Source organism: Mastigoproctus giganteus, chromosome 12, assembly GCF_048544385.1.
Source record: "Mastigoproctus giganteus isolate SK-2022 chromosome 12, ASM4854438v1, whole genome shotgun sequence".
NCBI classification, from domain to species: domain Eukaryota; kingdom Metazoa; phylum Arthropoda; class Arachnida; order Uropygi; family Thelyphonidae; genus Mastigoproctus; species Mastigoproctus giganteus.
In genome coordinates, this window is record NC_143586.1 from 37098258 (window position 1) to 37114587 (window position 16330).

The 16330-nt window shown below is 34.7% G+C and overlaps 1 protein-coding gene across 1 annotated transcript in view; it reads right to left on the reverse strand.

Moving 5' to 3' along the window:
• LOC150076901 (proteasome activator complex subunit 4-like) overlaps positions 1 to 16330 on the reverse strand; it is a 514513-nt gene that overhangs the window by 61883 nt on the left and 436300 nt on the right. Inside the window, exons 37-38 of the mRNA XM_090386346.1 lie at positions 8430 to 8521; positions 2970 to 3101 (exon numbers count right to left, since the gene is read on the reverse strand). Of these exons, the coding sequence (XP_090242472.1) occupies positions 2970 to 3101; positions 8430 to 8521 (224 nt within the window). The remainder of the gene's footprint in view (positions 1 to 2969; positions 3102 to 8429; positions 8522 to 16330) is intronic.

A 16330-nucleotide genomic window follows, 5' to 3' on the forward strand; every position in this document is an offset into this window, starting at 1 on the left:
ATTTGCTCTGAGGGGATTGTCAGACCATTTTATTTCAAGATAAATGTTATTGAAACAACTATTTATCCCCTCACAAGGCTTTGCTTATTCTAAAATCAAAGGAAAGCACCTCTTTTTATGTAAAATGGTGCTTCTGCTAATCATGTCCTCGATGTCATAAAATCCCTAACCAAAAAAATTAACAAACAAGTGGATGGGGCACTGTGTCCCCTTTTGAGTGGCCACCTAGGTCACCAGATTAAACCCCAGGTTTTTTGGATTATTTGAGCACATGTAGGAGTCACAAAGGAGCATATGAAGAAGTCTGCTGACTTATTAATATAAACTGTTTGAGTTTTCTTTCTCAATAAAAGCTATTACCATTTCCTAGTACACTGGGCTTTCTTCTACAAGACATTTAAAATCAGAGACATTCAAAATGGACACCCTGTACTATAAATGAATACAACTGAATGTTAATTGTCTAAACCAGTCAAGGAAGTGGCAGATAGTGCATGATGTGTACAGCTAATGGGAAGGCTGTACTTCCTTTTGTTTAATAACATCAGATGAAACTAAAATGCAAGATTTTTTCATTTTCTTGTAGGTTAGGGATCAGTGATGTAAGTGTTTTTGAAATAATGTATAGTAAGTTGTGCTTCCAATTTCTGCAATACTACTGTTGTTATAGAGGAATATATAAAATGCACTGTTTGGTGAAAGTTATATTTATAACTGATTACTAAAGAGAGCTTACAGTTATACATGACAACAAAGATACAAATATAGAATTCAGAAAACATTCAGAAAATCCTGTTGCAATGAAAGGATTGGAGGGAAGGGGGTGTATGAATTATTTCATCGTACTGAAATTTCATTCTGATGAAGATCACTAAAAATTATTTAAAAAGAATTATTTGTATAAAAAAAAACCCTTTGCACTTTCCTAATATATGAGTAGTAATTTCTGCTTTATTTTATTTATAAATCAACCTTAAAATAAATATATATGCATAAAAATCAATAATAAACAAAATATGCATACAACAAAAGTAAAAATATTCTGTTCATGGAATATCATTTTGACAGCATATTTTATTTATAAGTACCATACATTCAGAAGTACAGTACAGGTATATATACAGTATATGCAAATTATTGTTACTGCTTCCCATATTAATATTTTAATGCTGAACTATCAAGTAAAGTCTGGAAGATAAGCTACAAGATATTCTTTTATCTCTTTACTAGTGGCAAAATTATAATAAAGTTTATAAAGTGCCAACATTAGTTCCTAGCTCCACATTCCTAGTGAATGTTTCAGAACTCATTAATTTATATATTTTGCTGCCAATGATGAGATAGTAAATTCTTCAAAAATTTACTTCAAAACATTTTTTTAAATTTATTATTTTTTTTTTACATACATACACATGCACATATAGACCAAGCATAATGCTTGTAGAACTAATTAATTATATGTAGAATTAATTAATTAATTATGTAGAATTAATTAATTAATTATATGTAGAATTAACTAATTAATTAGTTCTACAAGCATCTCTAACAGCCATATTCAGCTTTTATCTTACTTGACCTAGTCTACTACACAACTAGCAGAAAATATGTCTAAGAAAATATAAGATTATTCTAATATAAGTCCTTGAAATGATGACAGTCGATATCAGACAGTAATACTAAACTGAAATTCAGAAAATCATGAATCTGTGTACTAAATAAACCAACAAAATTTTGAAATAATTATAAAACGAATTCTAATTTCCATCTTTACACATTGATTAAAAAAGTATGAGGTGCAGCAGTGTTACACAGCAGTTGCCTCAATTCTTACATTCAGTCATAGTTTAGCAAATTCTAACGGTAAGCATACACATTATTTTTGTTGTCTAAATTAAATTACTGCTGGCCTGCCCAATGGTCCTTTAGACCAGAATGCAGCAAAATCATCCCTTCCTGACGTTAAAAATTAATAAAAAAAATATATATACAGTATTTATAGAAAATTATATTTTATATACATCCACACCAAATAAAACTATTATTCAGCACTTTCATAATCAGACTCATGTAATACCGATATTAGATACACAGAAACAGTAAAAAAATGCATAAAAATGTTAATTAGTAAATAATAACTAATAGTTGAATAATTATTTCAAAATTCTGCCTTATTTTGTAAGCACAGGTTCCTACATGTCATTGTCCTGCATTTCAGTTTGGTTTTTACTATCAAATGCACACTATTGTCAATTTCACAATAATACTAGCTGGAACAAGTCTGATATATAGATTTGAAATATAGGATTAAAATGTATTTTTCACTTTTTCTTTAAAATCACACACACACACACACACACACACACACACACACACACACACACACACACACACACACACACACACACACACACACACACACACACACACACACACACACTGACCAAAATCATGTAATTCCTACATAAGAATGATTTTATAATTTCTTGAACAGATGAATTTTCAGCTGAGTTTGAGTAAGTTGTCAGATCCAGCATTTTTAACAAATGTTACAACAGGATGTGTGAATATGATTGAGGTTAAAAGCTCCCAATGCAAAACAATGTCCCCATTACAGTTAAAAAAAAAAAGCATGACAACAGCTAAAATCACACACAAAAGTCATGCTAAATGCTATATATATTAGAGGTCTGCGTGGACCCAGTCCTCAAGACGTGTAACACAAACGATGTTCAGGCTCAGGTTGGGTACAAATAATCGAAATGAATTGTTATTTCAAACATTTTGGGCTACTTACTCTACCGAATCAACGTCAATGGCATTTAAGAAGTGACATCATTTGCTGTATTTTTGTAAGAAAATTTCATTACCAATTGGTTTTGCTTCAGTCTGAAAATGTAGTAGGTGCCGACAAAGATGTTTTCACATCAAAAGTATAGACAAAAAATATTATTATTCCACTGATTACATACCTTCCAAGCTTCTCGCGGACATTTTGATAAGAATGGCTTAGACGTGGTTTCACATATTCTAAAGTTCTATGTAGCAACTCACAAATTCTCCATTCCTGTTGGGCTTGTGCTCCCAATAAAACATAAAGCCAGCTAATAAAAAAAATAAAAAGGCCATTAAAAATTACTGATGAAAAATAACATAAATAAATATTTCAAAGAATAGTTTAATAAAAAATGCAATATATTCTAGAAGTAAATTATCATTGCATAACAACATGCAGTGATATATTCAGAATTAGCTGCATGCCAATTTTATTATACTAAGAATGGAAACAAAACGTTCTATCAAAAAAAAAAAAAGAAAAGAAAAGAAAAAGCTTACAATAATCCAATAACTATAAACCAATGCCTCAAGTGAGAACTCTATATTTAACTTGAGTGAAATATCGACTTTTTTTTTTCGGAAACCTACTTGTATTAGTACCCTGTACAATGCAAGGAAGCTGGGTGGATACCCTATACATTTTCCTCTTTCCTTAGATACCAAAAAAGCAGGCCTTCGAATTTTCCCAAACCATTAGACTCAACTACTCACAGCAAAATTATTCCAGTGCTTAACAACTCTCTGGATAAAGGAAATAGAATCCAGTCAATAATTATAATTCTACAATCATTTAACAGAATGAAAATTTCACCTTCATTTATTTTACCATTGCCTTTAAACAGCCTTATAAACATCACTTAGATCTTTTCCCACCTCAAGGTACCTAGTTAACAAGCTCTGCCTATCCTTTAATAAATCCTTTTCACCAGGAATGTCTCTGGACCTTTTCAAGAACTTCAATGTCTTTTCTGCAGATATGTGGCTTCCATACATAGGGATCACCAACTGACATATATAATGATCTCACAATTGCCATATATAGTGGAATTATAACCTTATCTGTACAAGTGATTTTTCAATAAATCATATAAAAGATCAGAGGCACCACTTGTCAGCTACATGGACTGAATGGAAAATCTCATGTTTATTTTGCTCATAATTCCCAAATCCCTTTTACCCTCAGTAGTTGTTATTTCTCTAACTATCCCTGAAGCCATCTAAGTTATCCTAAAGCACAGCTGTTCAACACAGGTAATTAACCAGTCTCTCAATTTTCACGTAATCTAAACATTTTTATACCCTGCCCTGTATTTTCATTATCAATGTAATTTAAGAACAGAATCCTGAAGGACTCCACTTCTAACCTTACCCATTCTGAGGAGTAACCATTAATGATATTAAGAAGAGGAAATCTGTGGATTTATTCAACAGGTAAAGGGCAATGATGAGAAAAAAGTCAAGTTAGGACTAAATTTAAAAGTGTTTACAATTCTGCCCAGACACAATAGGAAGGAGTATGAAATGAGAGCCTTGTCAATCAATTCGGCCCTGGAGAGACTATTTTTATGGGACAGGATACACTTAAATTGAAGAGGTGCAAGAATATTTGCTGATGCTATCAAGGCAGTGATAGTTGGGTCTGATTGTTTGTTAGTTTGTTTAAGGGTTTTATGGTGCCTCAGCATCTGAGGCTATAATGCCAAGTCAAAGGGGTATAAAATATAAAAATACAATTATTATAATTAATATATTATTGTAAAAGAGTATAGTTTGGGGGGCACAAAGACTAAGAGATTAATAGCAGCATAAAAGCCAAAGTATTAGGAGTTACAAAGTGAGTCAAAATTATGTACATACACTAACAATCCATAATTTGTGTATTAGATGACTGATTTTATCTCTATCTTCAGATTGGCTGAAACCCACAGAACATGCAACTAAGTTTTGATGACAGAAAGGTGATTCTTAAACAATACTGAAAATGTGAAAACATTATAGAGCCTTGGTGTGCATGGGAAAGGACGAGAATATCCATGTGTTAGTCAAAGAATTTTCAGCTATAGGAAACGGATAAGTTTTCAAAAATTTTGTTGTTTTATTGACCTAACTGTCATATTAAATCATATTCTATAAGTAGCTTTATAGCTCTAGCCATGGTTGTTAGTTGCTAGAGATTTTATGTTATACTTTTCAGAACCTGTGTATCATTTGAATCTTGCTGCCATGAGTGGTACAGGAATTCTAATTTTTAAATGTGGTAAACAGGTAGCTCTAAAGTTCAAATCATGTAGGTTGGCGTTAGTTGGATAATTTTATTATATATTATAATTAACTTATAACTTTCAAGTGTAATGGTATAGCCTAATACATAAAACACAAACTTGGTAGCATGATAGCATTATAGCTGTGTAACTGGTTAATTGGAGTAGGATTGTTATTGCATTTAATTTTTCATTTAGAATTGGAAGTTTAATTATTATTTGTGATTCGCTGATCACGCTGGTGAATTTGTTATTTATCATTTACAATTGCTTAAGACATTCGATTTCTGCCAACATTTTTTTGTATAAGGACATATGAATTATCCATTTTTAAATATTCATATTATATATAATTAATAATGTAAATTTCAGAGCATAACCAGTGCATAGTGTTATTACTACATTAGGTATATCTGTTTAGTGTAGCATTTTTAATTATATTGAAACTGAACAAAAATCATGCCCCAGAGCAGCAAAGTAAAGGGCTCAAGCTAGTGAGAATGCCAAGGCTCCAGGGAGAACTGAGTTGGCCACTGTCTTCTGAATCATGGCCTTATGAAATGTATGGCTTGGCTGATGTTTGCAGAGCTATCAGGAATGAGAATTGATATTGCCAATGGGGATGCGTGTGTGTGTGCTTAATGTAAGGAATGTGAGGATATTAGGCATCAACTCAGTGTTATGGGCCTTTATGAGAGTTTGAAGAACAGGGTGGATGCCCTTAAAGGATTTAAATTGGGGGCCCCATCAAGCTCTCAGCTGCCACATCAACACCAGAGCTTGCACTTGATTATCAGTAAACGCAACAGCAGTCCCATAGGAGCTAGTTGTTGTCAGTGACTCTATTGTCAGGGAAACTGGAAATATATTGTGCAGAAAGGATAAGTGGAATAGGACCAGGGTACGTCTACCAGGGGCAAAAACAGATTTCATCTTTTAAGGACCCAAAAGATGATATTGTTGTACACATTGACACAAATGACATTAAGGGTACGAGATATGCAGACTTACTTAACAAGTATAGGAAAAAAAAAAGTTGCAAGTTAGGGGTAAATTTGAAAGTGTCTGAAATTCTGCCCAGACACAATAGGAGGGAGAATATAATGAGCCTTGTCAATCAATTAAGCCCTGGAGAGATTGTGCAAGGCTCATGAGAAATAATTTTTTTCAGCATAGTCTGTGCTTGCTAACAGGAGGACTGCTTCTACAGAGTGGAATGCACTTAAATAGAAAGGGTGAAAGAATATTTGGTGATGCTATCGAGGCAGTGTTAGGCAGGTTGGAAAACTGCTAGCTTGGGGGGGGATACACAGACTAACAGATTAATAATAGCTGCAAGCATAGGTGAGAGTGATTCTTGCACTACTAGAATGAGCAGCAGCCTTGAAAGCAAGGTGCAGGGAGTCTACATGAAACAAGTAAATACATGAGCTGTGTTAGGATAACTAAGAGTAGGAACAGATGCATGTATACTTGCATGTGCACCAATGTTAGGAGCAGAGTAAATAAATTTGATGAATTTGAAATGCTGGTCAAGATATCAAATGTAGACAATGTTGGGATATCAGAGGCATGGCATCAGTCAGATATAAGGGATGCAGAATTTGAATATGGGAAGTACAATATACAAAGAAAGGACAGACAGAATCGAAGGGTGTAGGGGTTATTCTCTTGGTTAAGAAGCACATAAAATCTGAGGCAGTGCATCCAGTTGACATGAGTGGTCAGTGCAACGTTCAGCCAGTTTGGTGTTACATAGCCACTGGGAAAGCAAAAATGAGAGTAGGAGTGTTATAGGCCTAATGACTGATGGGTACAATGAAAATTGGTACAGAGAAACAGAGTGGGCCAGTAAATCAGAAAGTCTTATAATGAAGGATAACAATAGCACAAACTTTTGTGGATTTAATGGATGACTATTTTCAACAGCAGCAGCATGTTAGAGAGTGAACAAGAGAGAATAATATCCTTGATTTGACGATTTCAAATGGTTCCAGGATAGATGTGTAGAAATTTACTTTCACTCAGCATGTAGTTAATTGTTGGAACAAACTCCCTGTTGTTGTGGAAGTGGGCAGTTTAAATAAATTTAAGGAAGAACTAGACAAATTTTCAGACTGGTTAGAATGGTTGGAGAATAATAGTAGGAAGTGAGGTTTTTTTTTAACCGAATAAGCTTGCTTTCGTGTATTGTTTACCACTGGTAATACTAATACAATTCACTAAATTATATTACACTATTTGTTTTCCTGTGCTGCATATATACATTAAATGAAGGATACAAAAACACTTTTACATTACAAATCCCACAGGTGGAAAATTTTCATGATAATGAAGGAAATACATATAAATGAAATGAGAAATAACTAATATTCTGTCTTCACCAAAAAATATTGCAGATGAGAGCTTAATTTGTGGCAAACAAATTTAGCAGAAAAGTATTCTGACAGGAATTAGCAGCTCGAGAGCTTCATTAATGTAAACAATGAACATAAACTTCATATATGCTTTCATAACATTATTTCAGTAGTAATAATTTCATTGTTTTTTTCAAATTATGATAATAATTTTTTTTTTTTAATCCTGTCTTTAAAACATGTTTTCTTTGTGGGTTATTTCTATTAAGAGCTAACTTTAAAATGGACCATGCAAGTACTCCATAATAAATTAATTTATTCTAAGAGCATGATAGTCCATGATACTGTTCATATGCAAGATAACTACATATTATCTTATAGTTTAGTTTACATGGCATTTCAGTATCAATATATCTTCTGATGGTTTAGCATAGTCCCAGAGAGGGTGACCCAAGGAGAGGGGACAAGAGAGGAATAATTGTATTATCAGTTTCACATGCACAAAAGCATGAAAGTATCTTAAGGTAGGATAAGATTCAAATACAATCAAAAAACCTTTTTTTTAATATTGATTTATTAAGTAGGACCTTAATTTTTTTAAAAAATGTTTAACTAATATGAGAACTGTATGTAACAATTATGTTCAGTTCAGCAAGTCATGTATATAAATATTATTAAGCACACCATACTATCAATGGCTGTAGTATAAAATAAAGAAAAAAGAAATAATGAATATATTTTTTTTTATCACATTTACTTTATTATACAATGTAAAAAATTGTCACCTGTGTATTGTAGTCCACACTAAAGAATGAGAAGTGTTTTTGCACATTAGGTTAAATGAATGTTGCTTTATAAGTGAAGAAAGATATTTACAATTAAATATTTACAACTAAAGAGACACTCCAAAGGAATTTTAAATCTCACGAAAATATACTTTTAAATTTAAATCTCGAATTCAGTAGTACTCCATTACCTAGCCTCTAAGAATGATCCACTTTCTTCTTTTAGGGGTTCTTCCATAAGCAATTCAAAGAGCCAATAATATTTATTTGGATCCTGGCTTTCCTAAATAAGTAAGCTTTATGTAAATTATTCTGCAGTATTATACAAATAAAACTTGCTTCAAACACCATTTAACTTGCTTCATTCTTTTATTTATTTTTTAAAACAAAGTTACTAAAGGCATTTTAAATACAGGAACACTAATCTGAAGAATTTTTTTACTACTAAACTGTGTTAATTAGGGATTTGGAAATTTAATAAAATTAACTAATTTTTAAATAGACAAATTATTCAAAGTGTTGTTCATTTCTTTTGTCACAGAAGAAGTGAACAAAACTTAACTTTTGGTAACCAAAGAAATGGATATCTCGAGGGCATTGTGCACAGTAGTTCTGTCTATTGCAACGACAGCCTTACCAGTTGAGGCGCATGTAAGATAGGCATTACAGTGCCTGTCTGTATTCAGTGTTGGCATTCGAGGTGAGCGGACGCATTTAGTCAGGGCTCCTCAGTTAAGTGGTTTACTTTTGGATAGTGCTTTTAAATATTTGATTTATTTAGATATTGTTGGATTATTTTGTTATAGGTTTTCCTGTAACAGTTTGATTTTAATAATATTATAGATATAATTTTTTAACGTTAACTTTCATTGATATTTATTTAATTTTATAATGGTAGTTACGAGATCTGCCTTAAACACGTCACAGGGTATCGTGACTCACACGGAAATAGACGATAGCGATTTACGGGTGAGTAATGATTTAATCCGTTGTGGAATGTTTTCCAAGGTCGACCTGGTGACTAATCCTACCTCACCTGGGGATTCTTTTCTGTGATCGATGTAAGGAGTGCACCGATCTTAAATTACAATTTGGTGCACTGATGGAACAATTTGAGTCCCTGAAAAAACGGGTGCTTGCCCTCAAGATTAATACATCTGGGAGCTCTTCAGGGACTCAAGACTCCAGCAATTTACCAAGTGATGCACACCCGATTTGAGCCTCAAAACAGAAAAACCAAGTGCAAACTACTCTGGTTAAAAAGGACATTGTTTTATTAGGAGACTCCATTGTCAGGGAAATTGATGATGTCACCAACAGATTGTCAGATTTTAAAGTGTAAAGAGAATATCATTATTCATGTGGGGACTAATGATATTAAATGTACACGATCTGACGATTTGTTGGAAAAATACAGGACCATGCTGAGGAAATGCCGCGAGCTAGGCCACAATGTCTATGTGTCTGCAATTCTGCCCAGACACGATAGGAGGGATTATATGTTAAGAGCCTTGTGGATTAACTCAAGACTTGAAGGAATCTGCAAGGCTTTAGGGGGGAAATTTCTATCAGCATGGCCCACACTTGTAGGTAGAAGGAATTTGTTTTGTAGAGATGGGATACACTTAAACAAAGGTGGTGCAAAAGTTTTTGCCAGTATTATTGAGGATATCTTAAAGGTTCAGGGAAACTGCTAGTTAGGGGGAATGTGGGTAATACTGACACGCGTTTATCTGATAATATTGGTCAAAGTAACTCTTGCACATACCTTAAGAGTTCTTATCTGTTACCCCAACTGGACGTATTATCTAGATGTTCTGGGGGCAGAAACGTTTCACGTGAGCGGGTAGCTAATATCAGGGAAGAGAGCCTCAAAAACTTCAAGGGTTGTGTTAGGGTTGTTAAATATACAAGAACAGTAAATCTTAATTGTTTATACAGTAACGTTAGAAGTATCGTCAATAAAATGAGCGAATTCGAACTGCTGGTTAAAACAAGTAACGCGGACATAATAGGGCTTATGGAGATGTGGTGCCACCCGGAAATTGGGGATGATGAGTTTAAGTACGGCTTGTATAATGTATTTAGGAAGGATGGGGTATATAGAAGGGGTGGTGGGGTAATGTTTCTTATCAGAAGCAGCCTGGGTGCGACGATAGCTTTCCCGGATTCAGACATTTCACATGCTAGTATAGAGTCTGTATGGTGTGAGATAGTTGGAAACAAAGGTATAATGCGAGTAGAAGTAATCTACAGACCAGGCGATTGTGAAGATTATGACAAAAGCCTCTACATGGAAATGGAATGGGCAAGTAAGCGTCAATGCCTTACTATGGGTGATTTCAATTTGCCTCTAATTGATTGGAGTAAATGGGAAGGAAACTCGACAGGGGGAACAAAATTTTTAAATCAACTAGACAACTGTTATTTGTATCAACATGTCAGGGAAAGTACTAGAGAAAAGAATATCCTAGACCTCATCATCACACATGAATCAGATGACATAACAGGGCTGACAGTAGAGGAACTAGTAGCAGGAAGTGATCACGGAGTTCTACGGTGGATGATGACAAGAGAGGTAGCAGAAGTAAAAGGCAAAGGAATGGGTTTTAATTTCAGAAAAGGAAATTACGATGCCTTAAAGTACTACATGGCCTATATTAAGTGGGTTGATATCGTGCAGAAAACGAATACATTGGAACTGTGGTATGCTTTTAAAACATTAATCATGGATGCCTTGAATGCATATATACCATTAAAAAAACACTCCACGAGGAGGGTTCCAAGTTGGATCCTTTTCCCTTTTTTTTTTTTTTTTTCCTTTTTGGTAGTTGTTGGCGCATAGGCTTCTGTGGCCATAATGCACCTCCTAAGGTTTTTGCAGTACTTTGATCCAAGCCCGAGGCGGGAATCGAACCCACGACCTTTGGGTTGCCAGGCAGGCACTTTACCCACCCGGCTAGCCCGGTCGGCCCAAGTTGGATGAAGAGTGAAGTTGCCACATTACTTGAGCAGAAAAAGGCAGCATGGAAAGGTTACAGAGCAATAAAAAGTACTGAAGCCTATTACAGCTACAAGATGATCTGTAATAGAGCGACAGAAAAAGGTTCGACAGGCAAAGGCAGTTTATGAGAAATCACTAGCAAACAGAGCAAAGAGGGGGGGATAAAGAATTATTCACATATATAAATGCCAAGAAGAGCAGGACAAACCAGATCGGACCTTTATGTATGGGAAAGGGGATAGTATTAAATACACCAGCTGCCGTTGCAGATGAACTCAACAGTTATTTTGCTTCGATATTTACAAATGAAAAGCCTTTTGTGGCAATGGGAAATTGTGGGAGCGAAGTTAAAAAATATGTAATTAATGATATTGAAATTTCGCAAGATTATTTAATGAAAAAACTTTCGAGCCTACAGACCAGTAAGGCTCCTGGAGTTGATGGAATATACCCTATAATCTTGAGGGAGGCGGCAAGCGAGTGCATTGAACCATTGAGGCTAATTATGCGAGCATCACTAGACTCTGGGGAGATTCCCTTGGATTGGAAAAGTGCAAATGTATCTCCCATACATAAGGGTGGCTCTAAAAGTGAAGCTGGAAATTATCGACCTGTCAGTCTGACTTCAGTAGTAGGGAAAATCATGGAGGCAATGATCAAGGGTGGAATTCAGGATCATTTGGATCGAATTGAAATTCTCAAGGAAACTCAGCATGGTTTTGTAAAGGGAAAATCATGTTTAACAAATCTGGTTCGCTATTTTGAAAGGGTCACTCATGAGCTGGATTTAGGGAATAATTTCTACATTGTTTATTTAGATTTCAGCAAAGCTTTTGACCCAGTCCCACATGAGCGGTTGCTTTATAAGCTGGAACAGGTTGGAATCACTGGGAAAATCCTTAGATGGATAAAAGGATGGCTTCAGGGCAGGAGGCAGAGGGTTGTGATAAATGGCTATTCCTCAGATTGGGTTGATGTAAGAAATGGGGTTCCCCAAGGATCAGTATTAGGACCACTGTTGTTTTTAATTTTCATAAACGACATTGATGAAGGGATAGAGGCCGTGATGTCTAAATTTGCAGATGATGTTAAAATTGGTAGAGTAGTTAATGATCACTGTCAAGCTGAGCTTCTTCAGAGAGACCTAGATAGACTTCAGGAATGGTCAGAAAAATGGCAGCTATGCTTTAATTCAACAAAGTGTAAGGTATTACACCTGGGAAACAGTAATCCCAAAATAACTTATTCACTTGGTGGAGTTCAACTAAACCCAGTACTGGAGGAAAGGGACTTGGGTGTTACGATACGGTCAGACATGAAATTCTCTGAGCATTGTAAACAGGTTGCAAGGAAGGCCCATGGTGTCCAACGATGATCTATCGAACTTTTGCAAGTAGAGATAGGGACGTGATAATCCCATTATATAAGGCCTATGTTAGACCATACTTGGAATACTGTGTTCGAGTATGGAGACCACACCTAAAGAAAGACATCGAGCTTCTTGAAAGGGTGCAAAGACGGGTAACTCGCCTGGTGAGATCGGCAAAATGGCATCCTTATGAAGAAAGACTTCGAATATGTGGGTTGCAGAGTTTGGAAACTAGACACCTTTGAGGAGATTTGATTAAGGTGTTTAAGGCTCTGAGAGGCATCAGTAAAATGAATGAGGATGAAATTTTCAAGATTATAAATGATGCTAGAACTAGGAGACATAAATTCAAGTTACGGGGGGAAATGTTTAGATTGGACTGCAGGAAGTTTTATTTTAGCCAGCGAGTTATAAATTACTGGAATAAGTTGCCTTCATGGGTGGTAGAGGCCGACAGTTTGGGGAAATTCAAAGGTCATCTGGATAGTACTTTCGGGTAAGGGTAGTGCATAGGATGATAGGTTTAATTTCCTTTTTTTTTATTAATTATTATTATTTACTTTCTTTCTTTTTTTTTTTAATCATTGTTTTGTTCAGATTTTTTTTTTTGTTTTTTTTTTTTTTTGGCTGGTGCAGCATAAGCCATAGGCTTTCTTGCACCATGCGGCCATTATTAATACTAATACTATTACTGAAGTGGTTATATATTTCCATCAAGAGGCGAATCATAAACGTTTTTCCACAACCAGCTGGGCTGGTCAAGAATATTTGAATCAGTTCGGGAGATAAGACTCCAAATTACATGCACGAGTAGAATCTTTTGCTTGTCATTGGTTATTCTCATTAAGTTGTAGAAGTCCTCGTTGGTCATCAAGTTTTTGCATTTATTTGCAATTTTCACACTCAACCGAGTCAGTTGAGCATGGCGAACTTTAGATCCTCATTCATCTCACTGTTTGGATGATTGTAAGAGTTTTGAAAGAGGTCTTCTTCTCGCAGTCGCATTACAAGGCTATGCAGGTCATTACCGCATGCTTCATCAGGGTCACCGTTGCCGTTGTCTTGACACACCGGCTTACATATTTCAATTGTTTTGCGAATATCCAAGTCCGATTCATACAATTTATGACAACGAATAGCTCATACTAGAACAGTATGAGCTATTCATTGTCATCATAGATCTCAACATCTTTCATCTTTGTTTCCTCACTGCGAAATGGAATGTGTAACATTACTATCTCGTGTTTGTACTCATTGAGATCCTAAGCCAAGTCAGTTTCGATAGCATATAATGTGTAATTTGCGACAAATTATGACAAAGTAACATGACAGTATGATTGTAACAATACAAATACCTGTATTGTTGCAATAATACTATTCAACAAATGCCTAAAATCAAATGGGTAATTAGGCTATTGACCTAACCTCTTCCAAAAATTGATTCGGTAGAGTAAGCAGCAGGCATGTACACAAAACATAGGATTCATACTAAATATTTCAGACTGAAGTATGACACAGTCACTAACATTGATTTGGTAGAGTAAGTAGCGGGCATGAGCATCAAAGTTACACTGTTCATGATTTTGATTCCAGCTGTTCGAAATTTAATTGGTGTCGTCAAAGATGTTTACACATAAAACATCTTTTGTGCATACAGGGTACACACACATTTTTTTTTTTTTTTTACACGAGAACTATTAGAACCTATAATACTTAGTACTGCACATGAGTTGAAGACTGAAAAGATGAAAAAAATACTTGTTGACATAAGATTCGGATTTCTGTAGAATGTAATTTTCAGGAAATATGTATGAAGGGAGGTTGTTCCAGAAAACGGAAGTTGAATGAATAAACGAGGAAGAAGATAAGGTGGTTCTGTAAGTTTGAAGTTGGACAATAAAAGAATGTTCACAAATTTTGGCACGTGTTCGGAATGGTTTGGAAGAGAGAGTAGAAATTATAGAAGACAATTCAGAAGAACAGTACCATGGAAGTATCTATACAAAAGACATGCAGCAGAAACTGAATATCTACGAGACAGAGTGCTGAGACATTTTTAGAGCTAACTGCATCTTTTGAATGGAATCTAGAAGCCTGAGAGAGGCTCTGGGAACACCACCCCAGATGTGGGAATAATATTCCATGGAAGGGCAGATTTGCAATTTGTAAAGAGTGAACAGATGTCTGGAAGAAAAGTAATGATGAGAATGAAAAAGAAAACTCCGTTTTTTAGATACAGAGGGAGCAATATTTGTAATGTGCTTATGCCAAGAGCGAAAGATTCGAAGTCAGAGTAATCTCCATAGAGATCTTGCCTAGAAATCTGAGTGGCATCATAGGGAAGCACAGGTGCAGAAGAATCCTTTTTGAGAGATATAAGACAGGACTCAGTTTTAGAAGGATTGAAATCAACTAAGTTATCTTTGCCCCACTGGAGAATTACCTGGAGATCAGCATTAAGGAATTGGCAGTGAATATTCAAGAAGTTAAAGCTGTTTGTGAAAGGCAAGGTTTCTTGAACTAGAAGGTGGAATGCAACAATGTACTAACATCAGCAAAACTATAGATAGGATTTCTGGTCAAAGGAAAAGAGGGTCATTAATATACAAGAGGAAAAGAGTAGGAGAAAGAACCGAACCTTGGGGAACACCAACATTAATGAAGAAGTTAGAAGACAGAGAGCTATCTACAATTACCTGCACTGAGGGGTCAAACAGAAAACTGGATACCTAAGTACAAAAAACAGTTATCAAACCACATGATGGAAGCTTATTTAGAAGACCTTTATGCCAAACATGATCTAAAGCAGCATTTCTCAATCTTTTTGCCATGTGACCCAACATATTTGTTTGTAATTGTACTGCGACCCAAATGTTTATAATATAAAATTTTTAAAAACCTGGTAGACTGGAATCACTGTATATTACATAAATAAATAAAATTATGCATATTTGACAATAACTTCTACATATGAAAAGTAACATTCAGTACATTTCTACTGAGAGCGGTTCAGATGAATTTCGATTTCTAACGAATACTTCGATTTCATTTTTTATTATTCAAATTCAACTATGGAAAAATGTAAGACTAACGATTTTAAATAAAACAGACTGTTTCAAAATTATAAAAATCACTAAAATAGTTTGAATTATATTTATTAAAAAAAAACTCTTACATAAATAATGAACAAAATAATACAAGATAATATTTAATGACTTTGTTGTTGTTGTTGTTTATCCTCAATTAATTTATCAATTCTTACTTCAATAGAATTAGTTAATGCTATTCTCATTGTTGAACCCATGTCGAGTCGGTTTCTGAACTTATTTTTCGTAACAACCATTGTTGAAAATCCACTTTCAGCCAAATAAGCTGTTGCAAATTGAAGTAACAATTTTATTGCCTTTTCACTCAGAGTCCGATATTCTTCTTCAATTTGTAACCAAAGTTTAGGTAAATTATTCTGGTTTTCTTTAAACTTTATTTCCAAACTCTTGTCCGTTGATAATTCAATTAAATTTTCTTCTTCTGATAGAGATAAATTATTTTGTTGAAAAGGATTTATTACCCACATATTGCCCAAATGAATATCTCCTGTAGGTGGGAAATATTGAATGAACTTTTCTTTTAATTTTAATAAATGATTTTGTATAACTTGACGTATGTCCAAAATTTCCTTCTGAGTTATCATGTTGTTCTCAACCATTTGTAAGAAATGA